This window comes from Melanerpes formicivorus, unplaced genomic scaffold (assembly GCF_026170545.1).
Source record: "Melanerpes formicivorus ecotype bairdi unplaced genomic scaffold, bMelFor1.0.p_v2 SCAF_19, whole genome shotgun sequence".
Lineage (NCBI taxonomy): Eukaryota > Metazoa > Chordata > Aves > Piciformes > Picidae > Melanerpes > Melanerpes formicivorus.
In genome coordinates, this window is record NW_027142371.1 from 12,669,524 (window position 1) to 12,695,318 (window position 25,795).

General features: G+C 45.7%; 1 protein-coding gene across 7 annotated transcripts in view; it reads left to right on the forward strand.

The window, feature by feature from the left end:
- The window catches only part of PTPRT (protein tyrosine phosphatase receptor type T), a 460,558-nt gene that overhangs the window by 287,916 nt on the left and 146,847 nt on the right, over positions 1-25,795 (forward strand). For all 7 annotated transcript variants that reach the window (XM_068150103.1, XM_068150108.1, XM_068150109.1 and 4 more), the window contains exons 8-9: positions 4,888-5,184; positions 8,157-8,266. In XM_068150103.1, the coding sequence (XP_068006204.1) occupies positions 4,888-5,184; positions 8,157-8,266 (407 nt within the window). The remainder of the gene's footprint in view (positions 1-4,887; positions 5,185-8,156; positions 8,267-25,795) is intronic.

Genomic DNA, 25,795 nt, shown 5'->3' on the forward strand with positions numbered 1-25,795 from the left:
TCTGTCACAGAAAGACGTGCTGTGCTTCAGGGATGGACAGAGTTGTCTGTCATCCTGAAACCTCCATGCATAGGACACTGATGTGCAAGGTGTTTGTGGAACAATTAATCTGTCAGGGTCTTTTTGAAGGGGTGAACTGCACTCTCTGTAGAGTTGGTTGCTTTATCCTGGACCGTAACAGCCACCTGAATTGTGTATGTAAGGGAAACTTCTGGAATGCTCTTGCACTGTGTTGTGGTAGGGGATAGGATAGGATAGGATAGGATAGGATAGGATAGGATACGATAGGATAGGATAGGATAGGATAGGATAGGATAGGATAGGATAGGATAGGATAGGATAGGATAGGATAGGATAGGATAGGATAGGATTAACCAGGTTGGAAAAGAACTTTGAGATCAAGTCCAACCTATCATCCAACACCATCTAATCAACTCAACCATGGCACCAAGCACCCCATCCAGTCTCTTCCTAAACACCTCCAGTGATGGTGACTCCACCACCTCCCTGGGCAGCAATTCCAATGGCCAATAACTCTTTCTATGAAGAACTTCTTCCTAACATCCTGCCTAAACCTCCCCTGGCCCAGCTTGAGACTGTGTCCTCTTGTTCTGGTGCTGGTTGCCTGGGAGAAGAGACCAATGCCCACCTGGCTACAGCCTCCCTTCAGGTAGTTGTTGACAGCCATAAGGTCTCCTCTGAGCCTCCTCTTCTCCAGGTCTCATCCTGTGGAAATTTAAGGATGAAGAAGAAGAAGAGGAAACAAAGATGAGGTAGATTCATAGCTTAGGGTGAAATGGAAATGCAGCATTTGCACAGTGAAATTCCAGAGACTGCATGGGTTCAGGGATGATGTTAGCAGATTGGTGGGAGCTGTTTCATTGCTCCTGCCTCTTCAGAATTTCCTTTGGGTTTTCCAAGGTCTCAGAACACTTAAACAATTTTACTTTGGTTTGTGCATGTTACACCAATGTCTTTTTTCATAGGTCATCTGTAATTCAAATTGGGGTGCTTGGTTTCTGCCTTGCTTTGGTCGGTATTTTTATGCAGCTGAAGCTGAGGGACCTATCAGCAGCTTTTCTTGTACCAGCCACGTGCAAGATTAGTAATTTTCAGGTTTTTCTTGGGTTATTTGCAAGCTCTAATTCCAAGAGTACAGAAATGAAGAAGTTTTGCCCAGTTCAGACATTCACCAGTCCTGGAGCATTGCAGATAAGTTAGAAACATTTTTGGCTTTCTTGTTCCTTTGTGGGGAAAAGAAGCCATCAATTAAAACTGATTGATACTGGGCAGTACAGTCCCAGGGGTGAGCATCCCAGACCTTTGGAGATTGTGTCTTTACAGAGTTAAAAAGGGGAAGGAATTCAATGGGGGAGGCAGAAGGACCACTATCCTTTAAAAACAGTAGTACAAAATCTCATCTTTGGAAATGAGTTTCAGTGGTTGATGCTGCAGAGGAAATCAGTGTGGAGCAGGAAAACGTTTTCAAAATGACACAGTCTCAGTTTCAATCTCCTTTCTCTGAAAATGGAGAGGAGGGAGCCAGGGAGAATGTAAAGCCTTCCAGAGTCAGCTTCTATTTGGGTGATTTCATTTCAGTTTGCTTTCTTCCTCTCCGAAACTGAAGTTTAAATAGTTCCTACTTATTTATACTTTGCTCTGGAATCTAGAAGGTCATGAGATGCCAAGTCACTATGAAACTTCTCAGGCTGTGGGTGTTTCTGAAACCTGTATCCCCCTCCTCCTGTCACTGGGAACTGAGAATGGCTTAGGTTAGAAGGGACCTCATCTTCTCCAACCTCCCCACCATAGGCAGGGACACCTCTCAGCTACACTCAGCTGCTCAAAGCCTCATCCAACATTGTCTTTATCAACCCCAGGGAGAAGGCATCCACAACCTCCCTGGGCAGCCTATTCCAGAGTCTCACCACCCTTGTACTGAAAAGCTTCTTCCTCAGATCCAGTCTAACCCTGTTCTCCTTCTACTTTAAACCATTCCTTCTTGTCCTGTCTCTAGACACCCTCATGAAAAATCCCTCTGCAGCCTTCCTGTAGGATCCCTTCAGGTGTGGGAAGGCAGCTCTAAGATCCCCCCCAGTCTTCTGTAGGCTGAACTACCCCAGCTTCCTCAAGCTACCCTCATAGCAGAGGTGTTTCAGCCCTTGGATCATCTTTGTGGTGCTCCTGGGCTTGCTCCAACACCTCTGTGTCCCTCTTATGATGTGGACACCAGAACTGGACGCAGTATTTGAGGTGGGAGCACATGTTTGCACTGCACTGAAAATGTTACAGCTCTGGATTATCAGTCTGAGAACAGTTTTATGGAGGGTGTGGTGTGTTCTGTGCTTGCACAGTGGGGTCTGGACTATGTTTGTAATCTCTGCTTTAGCTTCTCAGTTTACCACTTCGAGTCATTGAGGTTGTCAAGTCTTCTCCTCTGGAGAGATTCCAAACCCACCTGGACATTGTGATCCTGGGTGGCCCTGCTTAGCAGGGTGGTTGGACTAGATGTTCTCCAGAGGTCCCTTCCATTGCCCACCGTGCTGGGGTGCTGGGATGCAAAGTATCTATGTGTAGATTTATGCATACAAACTTTATTTCTGTTATTATCCTTTACACATAGTACTAAGGAATCTCATTCAAGAGTTGGTTTTTTTTCTGGATCCTAAGGGTTTGTCATGACTTATATGGAATCCTAAAGCAGCTGCTAGCCTTAAATCCTTGTTCCTTTAATATCCATCCTATTTCCAACGTGGCAGTGTGTGTGTAGCTATATAAAGACTGAGAAGAGTTCATTTCAGAAGGAGCTATTTTCCCATTGCTAGTCACTGGGGTTTTTTATGGAACTTGCTGGTTCTTAGTGGTGTATTTTCAGCTTATGGACTGAAGTCGCTATGCTTGGTGCATGCTTCACATTCAAAGACTACTAGATGACTTCTTCTCCATGTTAATCATCTTTCCAAGACAGACAGCTGAACGTGAGCCAGCAGTGTGCCCATGTGGCCAAAAAGGCCAAGGGCATCCTGACCTGTGTGAGGAACAGTGTGGCCAGCAGGAGCAGGGAAGTCATTGTGACCCTGTACTCAGCACTAGTTAGGCCACACCTTGAGTTCTGTGTCCAGTTCTGGGCCACTCAATTTAAGAAGGACATTGAGACACTTGAACGTGTCCAGAGAAAGGCAATGAGGCTGCAGGGAGGCCCTGAGGGAGAGGCTGAGGGAGCTGGGGTTGTTTAGCCTGGAGAAGAGGAGGCTCAGAGGAGACCTTATTGCTCTCTACAGCTACCTGAAGGGATGTTGTAGCCAGGAAGGGGTTGGTCTCTTCTCCCACGCACCCAGCACCAGAACAAGGGAACACAGTCTCAAGCTGTGCTAGGAGAAGTTTAGACTCGAGGTGAGGAGAAAGTTCTTCACTGAGAGAGTCGTTAGCTATTGGAATGTGCTGCCCAGGGTGGTGGTAGAGTCACCATCCCTGGAGGTGTTCAAGAGGGGATTGGATGTGGCACTTGGTGCCATGGTTTAGTAGTCATGAGGTGTTGGGTGACAGGTTGGACTTGATGATCTTTGAGGTCTTTTCCATTCCAAGATTCTATGATTCTCTACTAGCATTCAGGAGTCCTTGTGACTTCTTTTTTTTTGTTGTTCCCATGAAAATGTTCTGTTCCTTTTAGAGGCTGAAATCCGGAGAGAACACTAGAAGTGGGCGAAGCACCGAGTCCGTGCTATAAATCAAGGGACTGTATGGGAAATGATGTGTATTCTAATTACCTTGCTTTGGAGATCTACTGAGCAAAGGGAAAAAAAAAAAGCCAAGGAGCCCTACAAGCTGGAGAAATGTCAGATAAACAACGTGTGACACGTGTAGTGTTGTTGCCATCTGACTTCCCTCAAACACTGACTTTCCTCGCTCATCCTTCATGCTCTATATCCACACGTCTGCATTTATATTTTATATAAAGGGCAGAGCCTGCAGTCAGGGCTTTTGTGTTATGCTGTTAAAAATAAATTAGGGAACAGCAGGTGAGAATGATTCCTACCCATGAATATTCAAACTGTACCTCAGAGGGAGAGTAATGAAGGGCGAGGAAACTTCGGTGGGGCCAAGGTGTTGATAGGGACTGCGATCAAAGTTTCATTGGCACCAAGTTGAGATGACTCAAAAAACTTCCTCAAGGAGCAGGGTGGCCTGCTCCTGGCCCCATTGCCAAGGCATTCCAGAGTGTAAAAAATAAAAGGGGTGTTGGAAATCTAACAGGCAGGCTTGTGGTCTCGATTCTTACACTCTCATGCTGTAATCTCTGAGCAGAATGGGATTAGGGTGTAAGGGCTCTGGAGCTAAATTGGAAGTTGAGAGATTTGAGTCCCTTCCTGCTCTGGCAGCCATCTCCTGTGGATATTATCACTTAGGGCTGAACTCACCAAGGTGTTTAGGCACTTTCAGGTAGACCATCAACTACTTTATTGTTGGTAAGATTGGAGAAAAAACAGCTTTCACACAACTGAACTGGCGCCATTGTGGGATTTCAGTGAGCATTCCCTCTCTGGAGATATTCAAATCTCAGCTGGATGCATTCCTGTGTAATCTGGTGTAGGTCACCCTGCTCTGGCAGGGGGGTTGGACTAGATCATCTTTCAAGGTCCCTTCCAGCCCCTGAAATTCTGTGAATCAGGAGCATGGCCACTGTTCAGGGCTCTGTGGTGGGGGATCTCAGGAGCCAGAGTGCATGTGTGGATCTGACGTGCAGTTCTCCATCACTTGCACATCATAAGGGCAAGAACATTCAGAACTGTGAAATACAGACCCTAGCAATATGGAAGGAAGCATGCTAATGGATGACTGGCTGCTTTAAATGTCAGGTGGTTATTTTTCACTTTTCTTGCTTCACAGATCCTGTCCACGGACCACAGAACGTGGAAGTTGTAGATATTCGCTCCCGACAGCTGACGCTGCAGTGGGAGCCCTTTGGCTACGCTGTGACTCGCTGCCACAGCTACAACCTCACTGTCCAGTACCAGTATGTGTTCAACCAGCAAAAGTTCGAGGCAGAGGAGCTCATCCAAACTTCCTCCCACTACACCTTGCGAGGTCTTCGACCCTTCATGACCATCAGGCTGAGGTTAGCTCTCTCTAACCCAGAGGGCAAAATGGAAAGTGAGGAGTTGGTTGTGCAGACAGAGGAAGATGGTAAGTTCAGCTGAGTTTGCTTGCTTCTTTTGGGGGGAAGACTTGTATTTGCAGTTCCATGATCTCTGTTCCATGAGATTTACAAATGGCTTCTCCAGTCAGTGTTTAATGCAAGTAAAATTTATAGGCCTAAATAATTTGTGTTTCACAACCATGTTCTTGAAAGGGCAAGGATCCCTGAAGTGCTTGGTAATGACAGACACCAGTCTGAGCAGTTACTGAACAGCAGTAGGTATAATTTGATAGAAGTCGAGTTCTGAACTACCCAGGACCCACAGAGCAGCTTCCTTTTATTGATGGGCAAATGAAGTGCTGGCATTTATTGATTTGAATTGTGCCTTCCCATCACTGTCCCAAGAAATGTAATTTCTTCCTTCCCAGAGTGTAGCTTTTCTTAATTTAACATTTTATAGAATCATAGAACTGTTTTGGTTGGAGGAGACCTTTCAGATCATTGAATCCAACCATCAACCCAGCACTGCCAGGTCACCACTAAACCATGGCCCTCAGCACCATAACTGCACAGCTTTCAGTCCCTCCAGGGATGGGTACTCCACTACTGTCTTGGGCAGCCTGTTGCAGAGCTTGACAACCCTTTCAGGGAATAAATTGTTCCTCATATCCAACCTAAACCTCTGCTGGTGCAACTTGAGGTCATTTCCTCTTGTCCAATTGCTTGTTGCTTTGGAGAAGAGACCAACCCCTACCTGAACAAGAGGACACAGTCTCAGGCTGCGCCAGGGGAATTTCAGGCTGGAGGTCAGGAGGAAGTTTTACACAGAGAGAGTGATTGCCCATTGGAATGGGCTGCCTGGGGAGGTGGTGGAGTCGCCGTCACTGAAGGTGTTCAGGAGGAGACTTGACAGGGTGCTTGGTTACATGGGTTAGTTGATTGGGTGGTGTTGGGTGATAGGTTGGACGTTATGATCTTGAAGGTCTCTTCCAACCTGGTTTATTCTATTCTGCCTCCAACTACCTGTCAGGTAGCTGTAAAGAACCAGAAGGTCTCCCCTCAGCCTCCTTTCCTTCAGGATGAACATCCCCAGTTCCCTCAGCTCCTCCTCACAAGACCTGTGCTTCAGACCCTTCCCCAGCTTCATTGTTGGTGCATCTCAGAAGCTAAATTCATTTGTTGTGAACTCTTCTGTTCCTGATACACAACAAACTGTTCTCTGGATGTACTGATGGAAAGCTTTAAAGTGTTGCTATCCCATCTGAGCTGTTCCAGCCCAAGGACTCTCACAGACCACCAGCCTCCATTCTGTCTGTGTTAGAGACCTGTAAGGAGTTGCTGGCCTAAGTTCCTTTTAGCTGAAAGTGGCTCTTGCAGCCCAGTATATCACATGAGGGGACACAAGAAGGTGGCAGATCTCTCAGAAAAATGAAGGAGCTTTTGATCAGGTGGGCTTGGGAGTGCATTTAGTTAGCTATCTTCCACAGCATAGCAATTTTGCTTGAGTAGGTGGATTTTTAGCTGGCCTTGTAGCCATAATGAAGTGTAAATCTTACATTCTACTTTACAAAAGAAGCAGTCCTTCATATTGATAAAGCTGTGCAGCTCAGGAGCATCTTTATGCCAAGGCACAATCTGGTTGTTTAGGTGCAAGGAATTGTGCTGTTGTGTGGGTGGAGAAGGACAAATTCAATTCCCTGCTGCTGCTGTTCTGGAATAAGGAAATACTGAAATTAGCTTCACTTTTTCAGGAGTCTGGTTTTATTTATCTCACTGAGTGGTGTTACTGGAACCAAAGATTCAGAACTTGACCTTCAGATAGGATAGATAGGACTAGGGGGAATGGAATGAAGCTAGAGGTGGGGAGATTCAGGCTAGATGTGAGGAGGAGGTTCTTCACCATGAGAGTGGTGAAACCCTGGAATGGGTTGTCCAGGGAGGTGGTTGAGGCCCCATCCCTGGAGGTGTTTAAGACCAGGCTGAATGAGGCTCTGGCCAGCCTGATGTAATGTGGGTTGTCCCTGCCCATGGCAGGGAGGTTGGACCTAGATGATCCTTGTGGTCCCTTCCAACCCTGACTAATACTATGATACTATGATGATAGGATAGGATAGGATAGGATAGGATAGGATAGGATAGGATAGGATAGGATAGGATAGGATAGGATAGGATAGGATAGGATAGGATAGGATAGGATAGGATAGACCAGGTTGGAAGAGACCTTCAAGATCATCGCATCCAACCTATCATCCAACACCACCTAATCAACTAACCCATGCAACCAAGCACCCCATCAAGTCTCCTCCTAAGCACCTCCAATGATGGTGACCACCTCCCCAGGCAGCACATTACAATGGGCAATCACACTCTCTGTGTGGAATTTCTTCCTAACATCCAGTCTGAACCTCCCCTGGTGCAGCTTGAGACTGTGTCCTCTTGTTCTGGTGCTGGTTGCCTGGGAGAAGAGACAAACCCCCACCTGGCTACAGGCTCCCTTCAGATAGTTGTAGAGAGCAAGAAGGTCTCCCCTGAGTTTCCTCTTCTCCAGGCTAAGCAACTCCAGCTCCCTCAGCCTCTACTCATAGGGTTTGTGTTCCAAACCCCTCCCCAGCTTTGTTGCCCTTCTCTGGACACCTTCCAGCAAGTCAACATCTTTCCTAAACTGAGGAGCCCAGAACTGGACACAGGACTCAAGGTGTGGCCTAACCAGTGCAGTGTACAGGGGCAGAATGACCTCCCTGCTCCTGCTAGCCACACTGTTCCTGATGCAGGCCAGGATGCCACTGACCCTCTTGGCCACCTGGGCACACTGCAGGCTCATGTTTAGCCTAGCATCGACCAGTATTGATAGCACCTTGGTGATGGTAATACCTTGAGGAGTTGTGGTTTGTTTTTTTTCCCCTTTAATTTTATTGCTTTTTATTTACAGTTCAGAACTTCCTGTCTGGTGGCCTCTTGTGTGTGTTTCGGGAGCTGGTGGTAGCTTCTAAGATTTTTGTTGTTTTTTTTCTTCCTGTAGTTCCTGGACCTGTTCCCTTGGAATCCATCCAGGGAGGACCTTTTGAAGAGAAGATCTATGTTCAGTGGAAGCCTCCAAATGAGACAAATGGTATCATTACACTCTATGAGGTGAGGAGAACAGATTGTTGTCAAGGAATGCATGCCATAGGGCCTTTTTCATATGTGTTTGAGCCAGTCTTTAGCTCTGAGAGATTTCCTTAGGTGCTAAAAGAAGCCTGATTAAAATAGATAACAAACTTCAAGATGGTCTGCTGCTACCACTGAAAAGGTTTTCTAGTTGAAAAAGAAGAGAGGAGATTTCTGTACCAGTATTTGTGACAAATTGAGAGCTATGCATTCCTCCAGGTCTCAGGAATTCAGTTCCTGCCCTTTTCCCTTCTGCAGGACCTCCAAGGTCAACCCAAATGATTCCATGAAAAAGTGAAATAATATTCTGCTTGTATGGTGATTCATAGAATACCAGGTTGGAAGGGACCTCAAGGATCATCTAGTTCAACCTAGGTGTAAAAACCCTCTCTGTGGGCTTGTGCAGCATTTTCTCGTACAAAAGGGGGACAAGAACCACTCCTAGGTGTTTGTTTGGAGAGTTTGTATGGTTTTTGTTTGGTTGGCTGGGGTTTGGTTTGGTTTTTTGTTTGGGTGGGTTTTTTTCATGCTGAGTGTATGTACAACTGGACTTTGGAAAAGGCATGGGTGCAGGAAGCAACTCTGTTGTCACCAAGGAGGTTCTGCTCCTTTCTTCCCATCCAGCTCCTCAGTTTGGAATAGCATATCTTAAGATGTGTTGTCCCTGGCTCTCCTTGCTAACACTGGCTCTCTCCATCAGAGTGATGATCCAATGGCACAAATCCAGTAGGTGCAACATCAATAAGCTCTAATGCTACAGCATGAGCAGGAGATGGCAAGTTTCTCCTGGGCTTGAATGTAAGCACACTTTTAGCACATCTCTCCATCTGGCTCACAGGGAGGGCACTGAATTTGGTATGGCAAGGCTAAATCAATTGATAGAAGCAGCTCTTCTTGCTAATTTTGTGTCTTTTTATCCAGGTGATAGTCCTTGGCCAGGCTAGGGGACATTTTTCATTGGTTGCTGTTGAGACACCGGTGGAGGTTGCACATCACCTGTCAGGGACTTAGAAAGCATATTAGAGGCTGTCCTGTGTCTGTGTGAAGAACAATGCACCAAAGCTGCCTGTATTTTTAAGGAATCAATCAGAACAGGATCAGTAACAAATTGATTATGTTTTCTGGCAAGGCAGGTGACCTCTTTAAATGGAGGACATTTAAGATAATCCAAATCAAATGATGCAAAAAAAAAGAAAACCAACCAAACCCCAAACAACTCAAACCCTGCTTTTAATTTTTAAAGAGGCGTTTTCCTACTAAAATATTGCCTTGGGCTCAGCTCATCAGAAGGATTTAGCAATTTGAGTAGCTTTTCTGGCTGAGCAGCTGCATGGAGACACTTCAGTGCCTCCAGGGGAGCAATGCAAGCTCTGTCTCTGCTGGTGTAATTTTAAGATTTCATGCCATGTGTCTAAGACCACAGTAATTCCTCGGTAGTAATGACCTCCAAAGTCTTGTTTTAGACAGGGTTCAGCTGCTTTTCGGTGGCCTTACGCTGCTTTAAGAGAGTTCAGCTGACCTGTTGGTTAGAAAGGACAAAATAAAGCTGGTCGTTAGTCTCTGGTAGGTTTTCAGTGCTTTCCCGTGACCTACAGTACCCATCCAGGAATAGAATAGAATAGAATAGAATAGAATAGAATAGAATAGAATAGAATAGAATAGACCAGACCAGACCAGACCAGACCAGGTTGGAAGAGACCTTCAAGATCATCACATCCAACCCATCATTGGAGGTGTTCAGAAGGAGACTTGATGGGGTGCTTGGTGCCATGGTTTAGTTGTTTAGGTGGGTTGGATTGGTTGATGGGTTGGACGCGATGATCTTGAAGGTCTCTTCCAACCTGGTCTATTCTATTCTATTCTATTCTATTCTATTCTATTCTATTCTATTCTATTCTATTCTATTCTATTCTATTCTATTCTATTCTATTCTATTCTATTCTATTCTATTATTATTATATTATTATCATCCAACACCACCTAATCAACTAAACCATGCAACCAAGCACCCAGTCAAGTCTCCTCCTGAACACCTCCAATGATGGTGACTCCATCACCTCCCTGGGCAGCACATTCCAATGGGCAATCACTCTCTCTCTGTAGAATTTCTTCCTAACCTCCAGCCTAAACCTCCCCTGGTGCAGCTTGAGACTGTGTCCTCTTGTTCTGGTGCTGCTTGCCTGGGAGAAGAGACCAACCTCTGCCTTTCTACAACCTCCCTTCAGGTAGCTGTAGAGAGCAAGAAGGTCTCCCCTGAGCTTCCTCTTCCCCAGGCTAAGCAACCCCAGCTCCCTCAGCCTCTCCACATAGGGCTTGTGTTCCAAATCCTTCAACAGCTTTGTTGCCCTCCTCTGGATACATTCCAGCAGAATACTTTAAAGACAACAGAAGAAAAAGGTCAAGGGATGCAGCACTGTTTTAATGAGGTCTCTCTCACTCCTGGAGCCCACTTCTGGAGCCCAGCTGTGCAGCTCAGCACCACCAGTGCTGCTCTGTCATCCCCCAAGGAGCCAGGAGGCTCAGCAGTGCACAGGCAAACTGCAGCCATCTAGAAACTGTGCAGTTGTGTTGCTGTCACTAGGGAAAAATAAACCCAAGAGCCTACTAACATTTATGCAAGAACAATTCCCTGTGAGTACAGATCAAGAGACATCCCTATCTGAATGTGAGTTAGTGGTGTCAAGTCCTCTGCTACACCTGGAGTAGCTGGCTAGATTGACATGGAGGGATCATGTAAGTGATCTCAAACTGCCTTGGGCACAAACCCTCCTAAGAAAACCTAACCTCCTCCTCCTAAGTAAGAATTCCCTCCTAACCATACATGCTGATCAATACCTAAAAGGGGGTGCAGGGTGTGTGTGCAAAATAGGGAGCCAGACTCTTCAGTGACAGGGCAAGGGCCAATGAGCACAAGCTGGAACCCAGGAGGTTCTGTCTCAACATGAGGAGAAACTTCTTTGTTGTGAGGGTGCTGGAGCCCAGGAGCAGGCTGCCCAGAGAGGTTGTGAGGTCTCCTTCCCTGGAGAGATTCCAAACTCACCTGGCCATTGTGATCCTGGGTAAGCTGCTCTGGGTGCCCCTGCTTTGGACTACATGACCTCCAGAGGCCCCTTCCATCCCCACCATGCTGGAATTCTCTGTGTGATTCTGGGTTCACATCAAGATCTGATTCACTGTATCTGGATGCTGTATTTGCTCTCTAGTTATGTTAAGATTTTTTTTTGTTGTAAGCTTCCAAAATGCCTCCAAGTATTCACACTGTCTCTTCTACTTACATCCCTCTTGCTTTTCCTTGGGACAGATTTCCTTCCCAGATCCCTAATCACTCCAGCAGCTCCCTGCCAGGCAGGCTTCCACATCACACAAATTGCCATTGCAGTCTGCATGCAGGCTGCTTACAAGCCAACTGGGCTGAAATTCAGCAGCACAACCTTCAGCAAGTCATTTGGCAGCCAGAATCACTAATTCCATAATGACTGAATGCTTCCAGAGAGCCTCAACAAAATGGAAGGTCCTTAATGAACCTTCTTGACTTAGGCAAGTCTCTTCTGATTGATATTTATCCTTCAAAATGCTATTGTGCTCTTTTAATAAACATGGCAATAGCCTTGCATTCACAATTGGTTTTAAACCCCCCCTGTGTGCAGATGAAGGATTAATTTTGTCACTGGGTACAGACACAGCTGGATTTTTGAACAAAGGAACCTTCTAGATCCCCCAAATCTGTATGTAATTGCAGTCTGTTTCTAGGGAGCAGAAACTTCTTGTTCCAGAGAACTTGGGAAGCTCTGGGAATTACAAGTCAGTTAATCAGCATGCTGCAAAGACCAGGCTATGAGCTGTGTAGAAAGCAAGTGATGGCACAGTTCATGCTGGGTGTGTGTGAGGAGCACAGCAAAGCAGTCAATAACAGGAGCATGAGGAGGTGTCAGCTGAGCTGTCTGGTCAAGTCAGCCTTTAAGGAGGTGCACAGGCTGCTGGTACAAGCAAGCCACCCAATGGAGGTAAAGCTCAGGAGCTCTGGTTGAGTCCCCAGGTGTGCAGGTAACTTATGAGATGAGATCAATCTGTGTTCAGAAACAGAGCTCAACAGAGGTAATGAATTTGGCTGGTGCACTGGTTTGGGTAGGATGGTCCTTGCTTATAGTCTCTTATCCCTGGCAACCAGCACCAGAACAAGAGGACACAGTCTCAAGCTGCACCAGGGGAAGTTTAGGCTCGAGGTGAGGAGAAAATTCTTCACTGTGAGAGTTGTTAGTCATTGGAATGTGCTGCCCAGTGAGGTGGTGGAGTTACCATCCCTGGAGGTGTTCAAGAGGGGATTGGATGTGGCACTTGGTGCCATGGTTTAGTCATGAGGTCTGTGGTGACAGGTTGGACTTGATGATCTTTGAGGTCTCTTCCAACCTTGGTGATTCTGTGATAGAAATGTCTTTAGAGTTGTCTTTTGTATCAGAGAGTCAGCAGTGACAGAATCAAACAGTGGTTTACAGGTCCTGCCCCCCTTCGGTCTCCTGGCAGGCTGAAAGCATCACAACTTGGGGAATTATTTTTCACCAACCCTGAAAAGATCCTGTGTTCTAAAAATCCCTAGTATAAAATGCTCCAAGTTGTGCTTATGTCCTGTGGGAATTCCTAAGGGAGTTGTAAGTTTTCATAAGGAGAAATTTCTTTGCTGTGAGGGTGTCAGAGCCCTGGAACAGGTTGCCCAGAGAGGTTTTGGAGCTTCCTTCTCTGGAGAGATTCCAAACCCACCTGGGCATTGTGATTCATATTTTAGTGTTTCTTTTCAATCCCCTGCAGCACTTTGTTTCTTCATGTCTGAGGTGTCCTTCTGCTCTCTAAAGCTTCTTTTCCTGAGGTGCTGGAGCAGGTCCAGAGAAGGGCAACAAAGCTGGTGAAAGGCTTGGAGAAGAGGTCTGGTGAGGAGCAGCTGAGGGAGCTGGGGTTGTTCAGCCTGGAGAAAAGGAGGCTGAGGGCAGACCTCACTGCTCTCTACAACTTACTGAAATGAGGTGGGATTCAGGTGGGGGTTGATCACTTCTTCCTGGTATCAGGTGATGGAATGGGAGGAAATGGCCTCAAGTTGCACCAGGGGAGGTTTAGGTTGGACATTAGGAAAAATTCCTTTCCTGCAAGAGTGGTCAGGGATTGGAACAGGCTGAGGTGATGGAGTCCCCATCCCTGGAGGTGATCAAGAAAGGCATGGCCATGGCACTTGGGGTCATGGTTTAGTGGTCATGGTGGTGTTGGGTTGATGGTTAGAGTGGATGCTCTTAGGTTTCTTTTCAAAGCAAAATAATTCCATGATTCTGTGATGTAGGAGAAGGGTTGCTTTTGGATAGGGTTGCTGGGCAACCTGCTGTGGGTGACCTTGCATTAGCAGGGTGGTTTGGTTAGATGATCACCAGAGGTCCCTTCCAACCCCCACCATGCTGGGATTCCACTTCAAAACCTTAGTGTACCAAGACATGCAACAAAGGTTTTGGGTTTCTTTTAATGTGGCATTTTGTATTCTAGTGATACTGAACCATGTCACTTTGGGGTATGGCTTCATGGCCATGGTGGAGTTAGATTGGACTCAATCTCATAGGACTTTTCCAACTGGAACAATTCAGTGACTCTAGTGTGTCTAAAGTCAAACCACCCTCAAACTGCAGGAAGACCTAGGTTGGCACTGGGCTGCAGGAACAGCAATCTAATTTAAGCTTCATGAACCACCTTTGGCACTTAAATTCTCCTGCTTTTAGTTGGCACGAGCTTGTTTCAGGCCTTTGCTCCAAAATCCCTGTTGAAGTGCTTCAGATATGAGTGAGAACCCAGATATTTTGTGCAAACTTGCATCTTCAACATGTAAATAAACCTTAATTATAGCTGCTTCTCAGTGTTTGGGCAGCTGGAAACTTTTGGGTGTACTCAGGCAGCGATGTTGGCTTTTGCCTTTGCAAACACAGGGCTTTTTTTTTTGTGAGTGTAATCTATTTCTCACAATTGTCAGGTTTTAGAATATCTCTCCCTTAAAGGGGAAGAAGGAAAAAAAACCTCCCTAGTAATCCTGCCTAAAGTAATAGTCCCATACTTGGGGGAAGGCATTGTACCACGGTATTTCAATCCTAGAAGCATATAGAATAGAATAGAATAGAATAGAATAGAATAGAATAGAATAGAATAGAATAGAATAGAATAGAATAGAATAGACCAGGTTGGAAGAGACCTTCAAGATCATCGTGTCCAACCTATCATCCAACACCACCTAATCAACTAACCCATGTAACCAAGCACCCTGTCAAGTCTCCTCCTGAACAGCTCCAGTGACGGCAACTCCACCACCTCCCTGGGCAGTCCATCCCAATGGGCAATCACTCTCTCTGTGTAAAACTTCCTCCTGACCTCCAGCCTGAACTTCCCCTGGTGCAGCCTGAGACTGTGTCCTCTTGTTCTGGTGCTGGCTGCCTGGGAGAAGAGACCAACCTCTGCCTGTTTACAACCTCCCTTCAGGTAGTTGTAGAGAGCAATAAGGTCACCCCTGAGTCTCCTCCTCTCCAGGCTAAGCAGCCCCAGCTCCCTCAGTCTCTCCTCACAGGGCTGTGTTCCAAGCCCCTCACTAACTTCATTGCCCTTCTCTGGACTTGTTCCAGCAAGTCAACCTCCTTCCTAAACTGAGGGGCCCAGAACTGGACACAGTACTCGAGGTGTGGCCTAACCAGTGCAGTGTACAGGGGCAGAATGACCTCCCTGCTCCTGCTGGCCACACTGTTCTTAATGCAGGCCAGGATGCCATTGGCCCTCCTGGCCACCTGGGCACACTGCAGGCTCATGTCCATCCTACCATCAACCAGCACCCCCAGGTCCCTCTCTGCCTGGCTGCTCTCCAGCCACTCTGACCCCAGCCTGTAGCACTGCATGGGGTTGTTGTGGCCAATGTGCAGAACCCGGCACTTGGATGTGTTCAATCTCATGCCGTTGGACTCTGCCCATCTGTCCAGTGGTTACAGTATATTGAGCTCCTTGGCTGGAAATTGGCTCTCAGACCGTTGAAGTCCTTTCAGTGAGCCATGCCTAAAGGCAATGCTTGAACAGCATGCTGTCTTTTTAAACCTTGCAAGGTGTAGTCTTGTAATCATTTATGTTCTCATCTTTACGATTATTATGTCCCATGTGGGTTGCACATGGGTCCGGGGAAAAATAAGGATGCATTTGCAGCTTCTAACTAGCTGGTTTTCTCAGTCACTGTTTCTGAAATGCTGTAAATCTCTTATTTAGATACCAGGCATAATAATGGAAGGGACTTTCATACACAATTTCGGCTCTTTAATGGGATGCTTGGAGCCTAGTTCCCCTAATCCCAGCGGATCTGAGTTTAAATTGCACTTCAGAGGTTACAGATCCTCTTAGTTGCCATGTAAAATTGCAGCCTGCCCTTCATCATCTCTTCAGCTGCCAGTGAGCCATTCCTTCTCCATCACATCCTTCACTTTTTCTCTGCAGGAGAGGTCATTACATGGAAACTCCCTCTTGGAGGGGTTATGAAGAAGGTCAATATTTGTGGGGTGCACTGCCTGCATTTACAACAGGGTGGAAGCAAATTTCTTTGTCCCCCCCTCCCCACCCCCCTCCTTCCTCTGTGAGTGCATGCTTATTCTAAGACAAAGCTTGATTATCTGGTGCCTTAACTCCCCCCTCGTGGCCATGCATTTGCTTCTATTCATAGCCTGGGTTTAAAGCTGTTCACAAGACCTCACATTTTTAACATAAAACCTTCCCTGCCTAAAGGTGCAGCAAAAATGTTTCCTGGAAAAGCAGAAAAGGTTGAGAACTCAACTTGGCTTAGTCGTTTGTTTATTTAAAGGCTTTTTTTTCCCCCCTGTTTTTGGTTAAAAAGAGTGAAAAATGGCTCCCACCAGAAGGAAAAAAGCAACAGCCACAAAATGTTGCAACCAATTTATATCAAGCCCTGCAGTCGAAATAGTAGAAAGATGACAATTCTCGGAAATTGCCTTCAGTGAGAAGTGACTTTGAATGTTCCCATGAAAATCAATCATGTTACAGCTTCTCAATTGCATTCTGTGGATGCAGGATACTCCCGGGACGGAGCTTTCTCACTTACGCTCACTAAGTGTGCACCGAAGGAAGTCCGTGGCGCACACAGCTGGCTGCTGCATTTAGCTGAACATTAAGAGGACATTAAGGAGACAATGTTAAGTGCTCAAAACCCAGGAAATGATCAATTAAGGGCTGTGTACTGGGTTAGCTTTATCACTCCTCTGTAGGGGCATTCGACAGTGCAGTGTTACTGCCCTGTTCAGCTGCACACTAATGGTGTTTTCCTTTGGCACCGGATTTATGCCGTGCTTTGTACTGCAGTATATTGTCTGTCCAGAGTCCATGAAAGTCAATTACAGGAAGAAGTGTTTTATTGTGTCTGAACTATGCTGAATTAGAGTTCTTTAGTACTCTAAGCTAACAACGAAAACTCTGTGGCCGTGGATAATGTGTTTAAGTTTGGAGCTCTGTCAGCTCCAGAGTGGGCTGTGTCATCCTCCTGGTTGCATGTAGGGAGAGCTGTGCATGTAGACCTGGTTAAATTACAATCAGAGCTCCATTTGGGTTAGCAAAGACCTTTCAGATCGTTCAGTCCAACCAGTCTCTAACTCCACCAAGCCTGGTGCTAAGCCATGGCCCTCAGCAGCACGTTTCTAACTCTTTGAAACACCTCCAGGGATTCAAGCACTTTCCTGGGGAGCCTGTTCCAGTGTTTCAGAACCCTTTCAGTGAAAGTTAGCGAAGTTACTTCTGTAATTAACAGCTTTTTTGTTGGGCAGAATTGCACTGGGAAGGGGCTGGGCTGGCTGAAGAGGTTGTTTTGCTGTATAGTTACTGAATGTAGCCTTGCCTGAGCCTTGCCTGAGGTGGAGGGGTTGGTCAGACACTGCCAGGGCTGTGAACCCCACTTAAGTCAGGATTCAGGCCAGATTTTGAGAAATGAATGGTGCTGATTGCACTGCTTTATTTTGTGTGTATATGTGTATACACACATGTCAGTTTTTCCCTTTGGCTGTTGAGAAGGGCTGTAAACCTGGGCATTGCTCGAGAAAGTTCTTCACTGAGGGAGTCGTTAGCCATTGGAATGTGCTGCCCAGGGAGGTGGTGGAATCACCATCCCTGGAGGTGTTCAAGAGGGGATTGGACATGGCACTTGGTGCCATGGTCTAGTCATGAGGTCTGTGGTGATAGGTTGGACTTGATGATCTTTGAGGTCTCTTCCAACCTTGGTGATTCTATGATTCTGTGTGATTTTTCTTAGCAGGTTGGGATGCTGTATCAGCAGCAGATCCTGTTTTGTTTCTGGGACAAGGCAGGGCTTATCTTGATAGCTTTCTACCTAAATCTGAGGTGAACAAGGTGACAAGAAACACCTTCTGTTTTCTGTCAGTCACCAGGATCCCACAGAGAGCTCTTCCCTTCACTTCCATGATGTATGGCTTATCAGCTCCATGTCAGCCCTAGAATTCCAGTACGTGCTTGCTTCAGTGCTTTGCCCCACACAGGACATTTCAGGTGGCTTCTCTGATGCTGCAAGGGAAACCTCATTTACCTCATTCACTGTAATAGAGAGATGACACATGGAGGTGCTGGTCAGGAGATGGGTTTCCTTCACATCTGGAAACACTAACGGCCATGGCAGCACTGCAGTCAGATGAAGCTGTGTTGATTGTAGGCTGATGTTGGGAGACCACAGGAGCGAGGCTCTGCTCTGTCTGGTGCATCCTAGGACAGTGGCTGTGGGAGCTGTTCATGGCTCCTGCCATCTGAGGAGGGCAGCATCAAGGAGAAGACCCTGGATAAGCTGCTGGCTAAACACCGCAGAACAGCCTGTTGTGCCTTTAGTGGTGCTGTGTCTCTCCATCGTTAAACTTATCCCACTTAAACAGCCTGGCACTTAAGAAATGATTAAATGATTCCTGAATTAGGAAGGCTTTTCTGAATAAACACCTTAGAAAGCTTTTAAAGAAACTTCCTCTCATTATGCAGGATTGTTAATTGTCTGCTGCTGGCTCACGGTTGCTTGCAAGCTGCACTTAACTCCGAAGCCTTTGTTAACGACGCTCCTTTAAATCTTGTGGCTTCCAGTAACATCTTGATGAGAAAATGAGCGAGTTTGTTGAGAAACTCAGATGTCAGGGGTTTTGAAATGTATGACAACCTCCAGGTAAAGAGCATACTTGTGTTATAAATAGTATAAATCAACAGTGTACCAAAAAAAAAATTGCTTGATCAAGCTTTCCAGAAATAAAAGCATAATACGGTCCCTGGAGCACAACAGTTTCTTTGATTGGCTTTTTATTGTGCTTTTGAAGCCAGTAGACTTGCAGCAATATAAATCCAATGCAAATGAGCACAGAGATTTGGCTACAACGAAACCTTTTATTTTACTTTGTGGGTTGGTTGCTGTTGTTTTGGTTTGGGGTTTGTTTGGTTGTTTTTTAAGGAGGGAACTGAATTATTTTCGTCTGTGTTGGGTTTAGTGCTTGTTGGGCTCTTTCTAAGCCAAACTAAGTCGTAAGAGCCGGACCAAAACCAAAAACAACTTCCTTGTAACAAAGTTCAAAGTGGAAAAAAACCAAACCCAAAGCACACCTTTTTGTGGCTGTGTGAACGTCTTGGGGTTTTTTTCTCTGCTTCCAACACTTTCTGTCCTAGCAAACCCACAATTTTGGTTTATTCTCTGTTTGTTCTGACATGCTGTTTCTCTTTATTGCTCATGCAGGGAAACAGCTGATTCTTAAGCCCATTTCTTCCATCTAATCTTTTTGAGTGTGCTTATCTGATATAGACAAAGCTCTTTTAAGAGCTCCGCGTTCAGCATTTTTGCTTAGCAGAGTGCAGTAGTTAACAAAGTTGAAAGCAGACGACGGATACGTGTGCGTTCTTTCTTCCTAGGTGGCTATTTCTCTTTCACCTTAAGCATTGCCTAATTTAGCAAATAGATAGGATTGGAAACTCCAGAAGCGGTGCCTTTATTGTAGGAAGTGCTGGCTTTGTCCTGTGAAGTCGTGCAACTGAGGAACTACACACAAAGGAGCTAGGAAAAGCCAGCCAAGGTGACCTCCTCATCACTTTTAAACCAGCACTACTGTTCCTTTTGCGAGATTAATCTAACTGCTCTCTTTGTGCTCCATAGTCCCTAACTATGATGCTGCCAGCCAGTGGGCAGGATGAGGCTGGGTTTAGTTTCCTGTGCTCTTCTCTCATTACCAGTCACTGTCATTCGGAGTGCCTTGCCTCTCTTTTTGCCTTCCTCCTTACCCCTCCCTGTGTATTACTGTTTTCTCCTGATCTCTGTTCCCAGGTGCTGTCCCTGACAGGGAAGGTGGGACAGCTTTCAGGAGGATGCTGGTAGCTCTGAAGTTTTAGCACAGGGGGGACAACTGGATTGTTCACTCTTCCTTTTGTTTCTATTTCAGCCTCTTTTATCAGGAACTGTGACAAGCAGCATAGGGTGAGGCAAAGATTTGATATGGAAGCTAAGCACAGACAGTGTAAGATACAAGAGATTAAAATATGTAATCATAGAATCAATAAGGCTGGAAAAGGCCTCAAAGATCATCAAGTCCAACCTGTCTCCCTTACAATTACCAGCTTCAGAAGTGGCTAGGGCTGACATTTCGTCTATAAATGTGGCAAAACCGTTTCATATCTCCATGGCTTTATGGTTATTTTATGGTGCAGAGCAAGCAGAGCAGCTGTACCTGATGTTGTTAGTAACCCATTGCGCTGGGCTGGCGTTTGGTTCATTGCTCCCAGGCTTTGCTACGCCCAGTGTAGCATGGCACTGCAGCTATGAGATGTATTAGGCAGGGCTTTCAGCATCAAGAACTAACTGAGGAGCAAGTATGGAGATTGAATAACCGCCTCAGTGCTGCAGTCCTATCAAAGCAATTTCTAGAGTTGTCATTTTCTGCTATTAAACTGAACAATGAGGCTCTCCAATGAAATCTCACGAAATAACAGCTCATTAAAAACTCTCCTTAATATATATAGCATGCTAATTAATGTCAGTGGGGTGTAAGCTTGAATGGCAGAACAGACCATAATGTTTAGAAAGTAGGTAAAATAAAAGAAGATATTTTATCATTAATGACCTTTTCGTAAACCTAATGAAATCTTTAATGGGCTGAATACATTACTGAGGTGCTCCCAATTGCTTTGTTACCTGCTTCATTTGTCCTCCCTGTCTCATAGACCTGAAGTCTGCCTTTATTTATGGAAAACAAAAAGCAATAAAGTCCCAAGGAAATATGAACAGGAAGGAGGGGTGTTCCTGGTGAAGAGAGGCTGGGTATAGGAGTGTGTTATGTCCTGTCTTGTATGGGCTCTGTCTGGGTTGGTGTTCAGGTTTCACAGACTCTCTGTGATTCTCAGTACAAAGGCTAGGGAGCAAACTAGCCTCTCTTATTCACAGGTCTTCCTAGGCTAACCTCCATACTCATTCCTAGAGCTGCACTATGGCTTTTTGTACTGTTAGCAATCCTGCTGTGCTTGTGCTATGACTAAATTAAAGGACTTTATTCTTCAGGGCTTTTAGTCTTTCACATGATGCCAGCTTTAAATACAAATAGCAAAAATGCTAATTAACTCCCTCTCAAGCTTCTCCCAAAGGAAGCAGTACAAGATTGGAAAAATGAAATGCCTTTGCTTCCTCCCATTTCCAGGATGAACTTCAGTGGGCTGAGCAGCAAAAATTGTCTGGATGAAACTGAGTTTTAAGATGGAAAATACCCTCAATCATCTGCTCATAAAGCATATTCTTTAGTGCTGAAGTCCCAACACTGGAGGAGGATTGTTCGCTAGTCTGTTCACTAACTCTTTCCTGTTCAGCTGAGGATGAGTTTCTTCAGATTATTCTTTGTGTAACTCTTGGTGCCATTAACTTCAGTCTTGTACCCCAAATGCCTGAAACTTCCTGGTAAGATTGAAACTGATGTCCCTCCCAGCTGCAGTCCACAGTCACCCGCAGTAGTGATTGTTCCTAAGCAGCGCTGGTGGTTGGCCAGCCTTAGCAAAAAGAGCCCAGAGCTTGCTGTGTAATCATCTTCCAATCAGCTTTACACAGCTATGAAACTGATTGCCCCCCTGATGTACCTCACACTTTGGAGCAGATATTCTAAGCAAGTTAATTCCTTATTTGGCTCCAAGCACACACAAAGAAGAAAGCTTCTATTTTTTGCTTCCCCTCCCCTTCTGACAAACCAAGGAGCAAAGGAGCACAAATCACCTTGAAATCCAAATCTGAGAGTGTAGCAGCCATCCCTGTTGTGTTTTCTTAATCATCCAGTGAAAAGCATGGTGATTTAGAAGAAGGATGCCCAGGCTGTTGGCTGCATACAAGGGAGCTTGGATGAATGACAAACCCAGCAGTGGCGATGACCAGCTACTCAAAGAGCTATAGTCTGTCCTAAGTCTGACAGAAAGGAGAGCTGAGCAAGTGTCTCCTGGATGTGAGGTGTCCTCTTGGATATTGGAGAGGCTTCTCTTTTGGAGCTGAAAAAAAGGGGATGCAGTCTTGAGGCAATGAAGAATATTCCACTTCAGGTACATTTCTCCAAGGCTCTTTTTGGTGACTTTTCCAGAGCTCCTCCAAAGTGCTGGGCAAGTTCAGGCCTTTTGTGCTCCATGAGCTCCTGCAGAGGGCTGCTCCCACAAGGGAACGCTGATTACTCCAACCTGCAGCCCCCAGCGATCCCCCTAGCTGCAGCCCTGGCAGCAGAGCAGAGGGATGCTGCAGGGTGTCTGTTTCCTTTGGCACAAGCCACAGGGGCTTCTGGATATAGAATAATTATTATTTTGCTACTGGAGAAGAGAAATAAGAACACAAGCACACAGAACTCCTGCATATTATTGTCTGGGATGATTTGCCTTTTAGTGCCTGATAAAGTTCCTGTTTCCACGGAGCCCAAGAGGTTTTTCTGGGCTATTTAACTGTATCTGTCTCCGTGACAGTGTTAAACTTGCATTAAATCTAGAGGAAAACAAAATAACCTCTCTGCAGCATTGTTGACTTGCCATTTTCTTATTTAGGACACCCAATCATAATTCAAAATTATTCAGGTTATCCAGACAAAAGTTATATCCTCACCTAGCTCTCATCCTTATTAAGGATGAACCTTGTGAGCTCATTGTGCTGCTGCTGAGCAAGCAGCGCTGCCTGGGAGCTGTAGCTCAATCCTCTTCCTGGCCACTAATCTTTCTCTCCCATTCTATTTTATAGGATCTGTCTTGTAACACTCCACGTTTTAGGAATACTCTTCTTTCCAAAGTTCTCTGCAGAGCTGATTTCCAGCTAAATGAAAGCACAGCTCCCTCGTTCAGAGCAGTGCCAGCAAGAGACAAGTCTGTTGCTCAGCTGACACTGAAGTTGGAACAACCTTGGCTTGGGCAGGAGTAATGAGACACAGCCCTGGGCTATAAATTGCATGGAGTTGGGAAGGAGGGGAATTCAATCTGCTTTGCCTGAGGCAAAGGTCTGCTGTGCTGTCAGCTGAGTTTCTGAGACTCTGGGCTTCCTCTGTCATGGTAATAAGTATGGAGAAAGCTGCTTATGAAAGAGTTTAGAGGAAATCCCTTGTTACCTGCTACTAGTTTAACTTGTGTAATCTCAGCAGCAGAGGGACATCTATTCCTAGCTGCTTTACTGACAGATTTAAATACAGTGGACCTTCCAGACCTTTGGAATGGCCTTTCTGGACCATGAGAATCTCCGTGTGGTTTGCTGATGGTTGTCACGTGAAGAGATGGGATGGATGAGCTGCCTTCTCCCTGCTGTGTGGAGATCTTGGTGTTTTCCTCTGTTACTTTGAGCTTCTCAGTGGCATGAGAAGAAAATTGTGGCACTGTTTGATGTTTCTAATAGGGGAAGCATGGAAGCAATGGCTGCTTTTCCTCTTTTTTTTTGTTTGGTTGGTTGATTGGTTGGTTTTGGGTTTGTTTCTTCCCCCCAAACAGATGCTAGATAAAGAGGAAGCCCTAGTGAAGTTTTCATGCCTAGGAAGAATCAAGATGTGCAGTTTACCCTCTGCTTTGTCATGTCATTACATAATTGTTTTAGCAGCTTTACTCCTCAAGGGCTTCACGCACATCTCGGTGACCACATTGTTTGCTGGGATTTAACACAGTGCTGTCTAAACAGAGTATCTGTGAACATAATCCTTAATGATATGCTGGGGGGCACATGCTGCTTGTGGAAGCCTTGCCTGTGATTAATCAATTAAGAATAAGATAAACCCACCAGTGGTTGCTCTGTGTTGGTAGATGATTGGAAGCATGCTGAAGCTGAACGTGCATCTGTACTTGTTTGCCGTTCCACATCAGATTGTCAGTGTGGTCTCAAATTAGATAAAGGAATAAACTACTCTGCTGGTCGTTGCTGTGCACAGCAGGTCCTTCAAGAGAGACAGCATCTGTGGTTTGGAGAAAGCTTCCTTCTGGTACCAGTAGTAGTCTTTCTGGTACAGCCCAGGAGCAGTGTTTCTGTGCTGTGACCATTTGATGTTGTCCCCTTTAAGAAAGGGAATATGGTGGATGGAAGTTGGTAAACGAAAAAAGAAGGATCTAAACTAATTTCATTGGTAGAGTGGGAGGAAGCACCTTCTGAACTGGGAGTGCAGGAGGGTATCCTGGGCATTCCAGCACTTTTCTATCAGTCTTGCTTCCGCTCCTCCGCCGAGCAGCAGCAGCTCTCTGTGCTGGGCTTTCGGCCAAGGCTTTGGCCTTGAAACTGATAAGCTACAAAGGCCTGTATTAACTGCTGTCCAGTTAACACATAACTGTTTCTAACTTTTTTTCTCTTTTCTCTCTCTTTTCCAACCTGCTCTGGGAAAAAGGGGAGAGAGAGGGGAGAGCAGAGGTGGGGAACCCCCTCAGCAGAGGGGGGAACTCTCATTTCTGTGCTACTTTATTGTATATCTTTGTATATATTGTAAATATTGTAAATTTGTATATATTCCCCTGCATATCCTACATTGCTTTGTAAATATACAGCTCCCATTGCTTTGCTAATTCAGCTGTGAGGTTTTTTTTCCCTTTCCCTTCAATTTTCTTTCCCTTTACTTTACAGGGGGGAGGGAGGAGGCTTTTGGGCCTTACCCTTCAAACCCTACGACATATGCTCTCACCAAACTGTGTGTAGGTGGTTAAGAGGATGTTTTGTGTTTGCTGACCTCTCAATGTGACTGGGCTCTTTGCATGTTGAGTCCTGGATAAGACTGGCTGAATTGTCTGCTCAGGAGATCTGTGGCAGGTCTTTTCTGAACTTAGGTGCTGTGTCAGTGTAGATGAGAAAAAACAAGAGAAACTCTTCACCAGTGATGTGTTACTGTATTGATCTTGTTAGGAGTTCTGTGTGCTGTGTTGTCCTCACAGCAGTGTGCGCAGATGTGTCCCTAAGGACTCAAGAATTGCCTTTATAGAATCAGGAAGGTTGGAAAAGGCCTTTAAGATCATTGAGTCCAGCTGTAACCCAACATGTGCAATGCAAGCCTCTCGCCTCTCTCCCCAAATAAGCAGAATGAAACAAAAGAATTGCAAAATCAATTAACAGCTTAGAATTATGCTCCATACTAACTGCTGGAAAAGAAAGGTGGCATTTCTGGAGGGAGAGGTGTGCTTTAGTTTTCAATCAGTTACCTTCAGACAGTGTGGGAGCCCCTGCTGATTTCTGGGATGTCATGCTAAAACAGGCTGAGTATTCATCTCTTGGAAGAGCGCTTCCCTCTGCAACCTGTTCTGTCCTAAGGGGCTGCAGGGTTTGGGCAGTGTGCTCTGTGCAGTGGTTAGCACAGCTTTCAGCAACATGTCAATCTCTAAATGTCTGCTTTATAAATATTTCTGCATATAAGCTGCTAATTATAGATATTGCCAGCAGCTAACCACACTGCACTCTGGTACAGCACACTCAGCCTTGCCTGTCCCTCAGAGCGCCGTTATATTTTTGAGGGAGGTGACAGAGCTCTTCTCTGAGGTGGAACTTGGGGGTTTTTCCCCTTCTTGCCCTGGACTTCAATGAAGAGGAAGATCTTCTGTTCAGCAGCTTTTCCTTTTCACACTAAAATCTCTATAGAGAAGTATGCTTGAGTGGATGGGACTGTTGCTAGGTACCATTGCAGTCATCCCCATTATATGAAGCTTAACATCATTGCCAAGAACTTGCAATGTTAAGGAGCCAATATCATGAGGAAGGGAGGTGAGAGGACTGCTGGAGAACTGATGGGTTCCTGCCTTCTTTTAAAACTTTGGAAAGTCAGCTGATCACAATATCACCAAGGTTGGAAGAGACCTCAAAGATCATCAAGTCCAACCTGTCACCACCGATCTCCTGACTAGACCATGGCACCAAGTGCCACGTCCAATCCCCTCTTGAACACCTCCAGGGACAGTGACTCCACTGCCACTGATGACTAGATGCACTTTTGTAGCTGAAGAAGGTGAATCTCTTTTCAAATGTCTGTGTCAAAA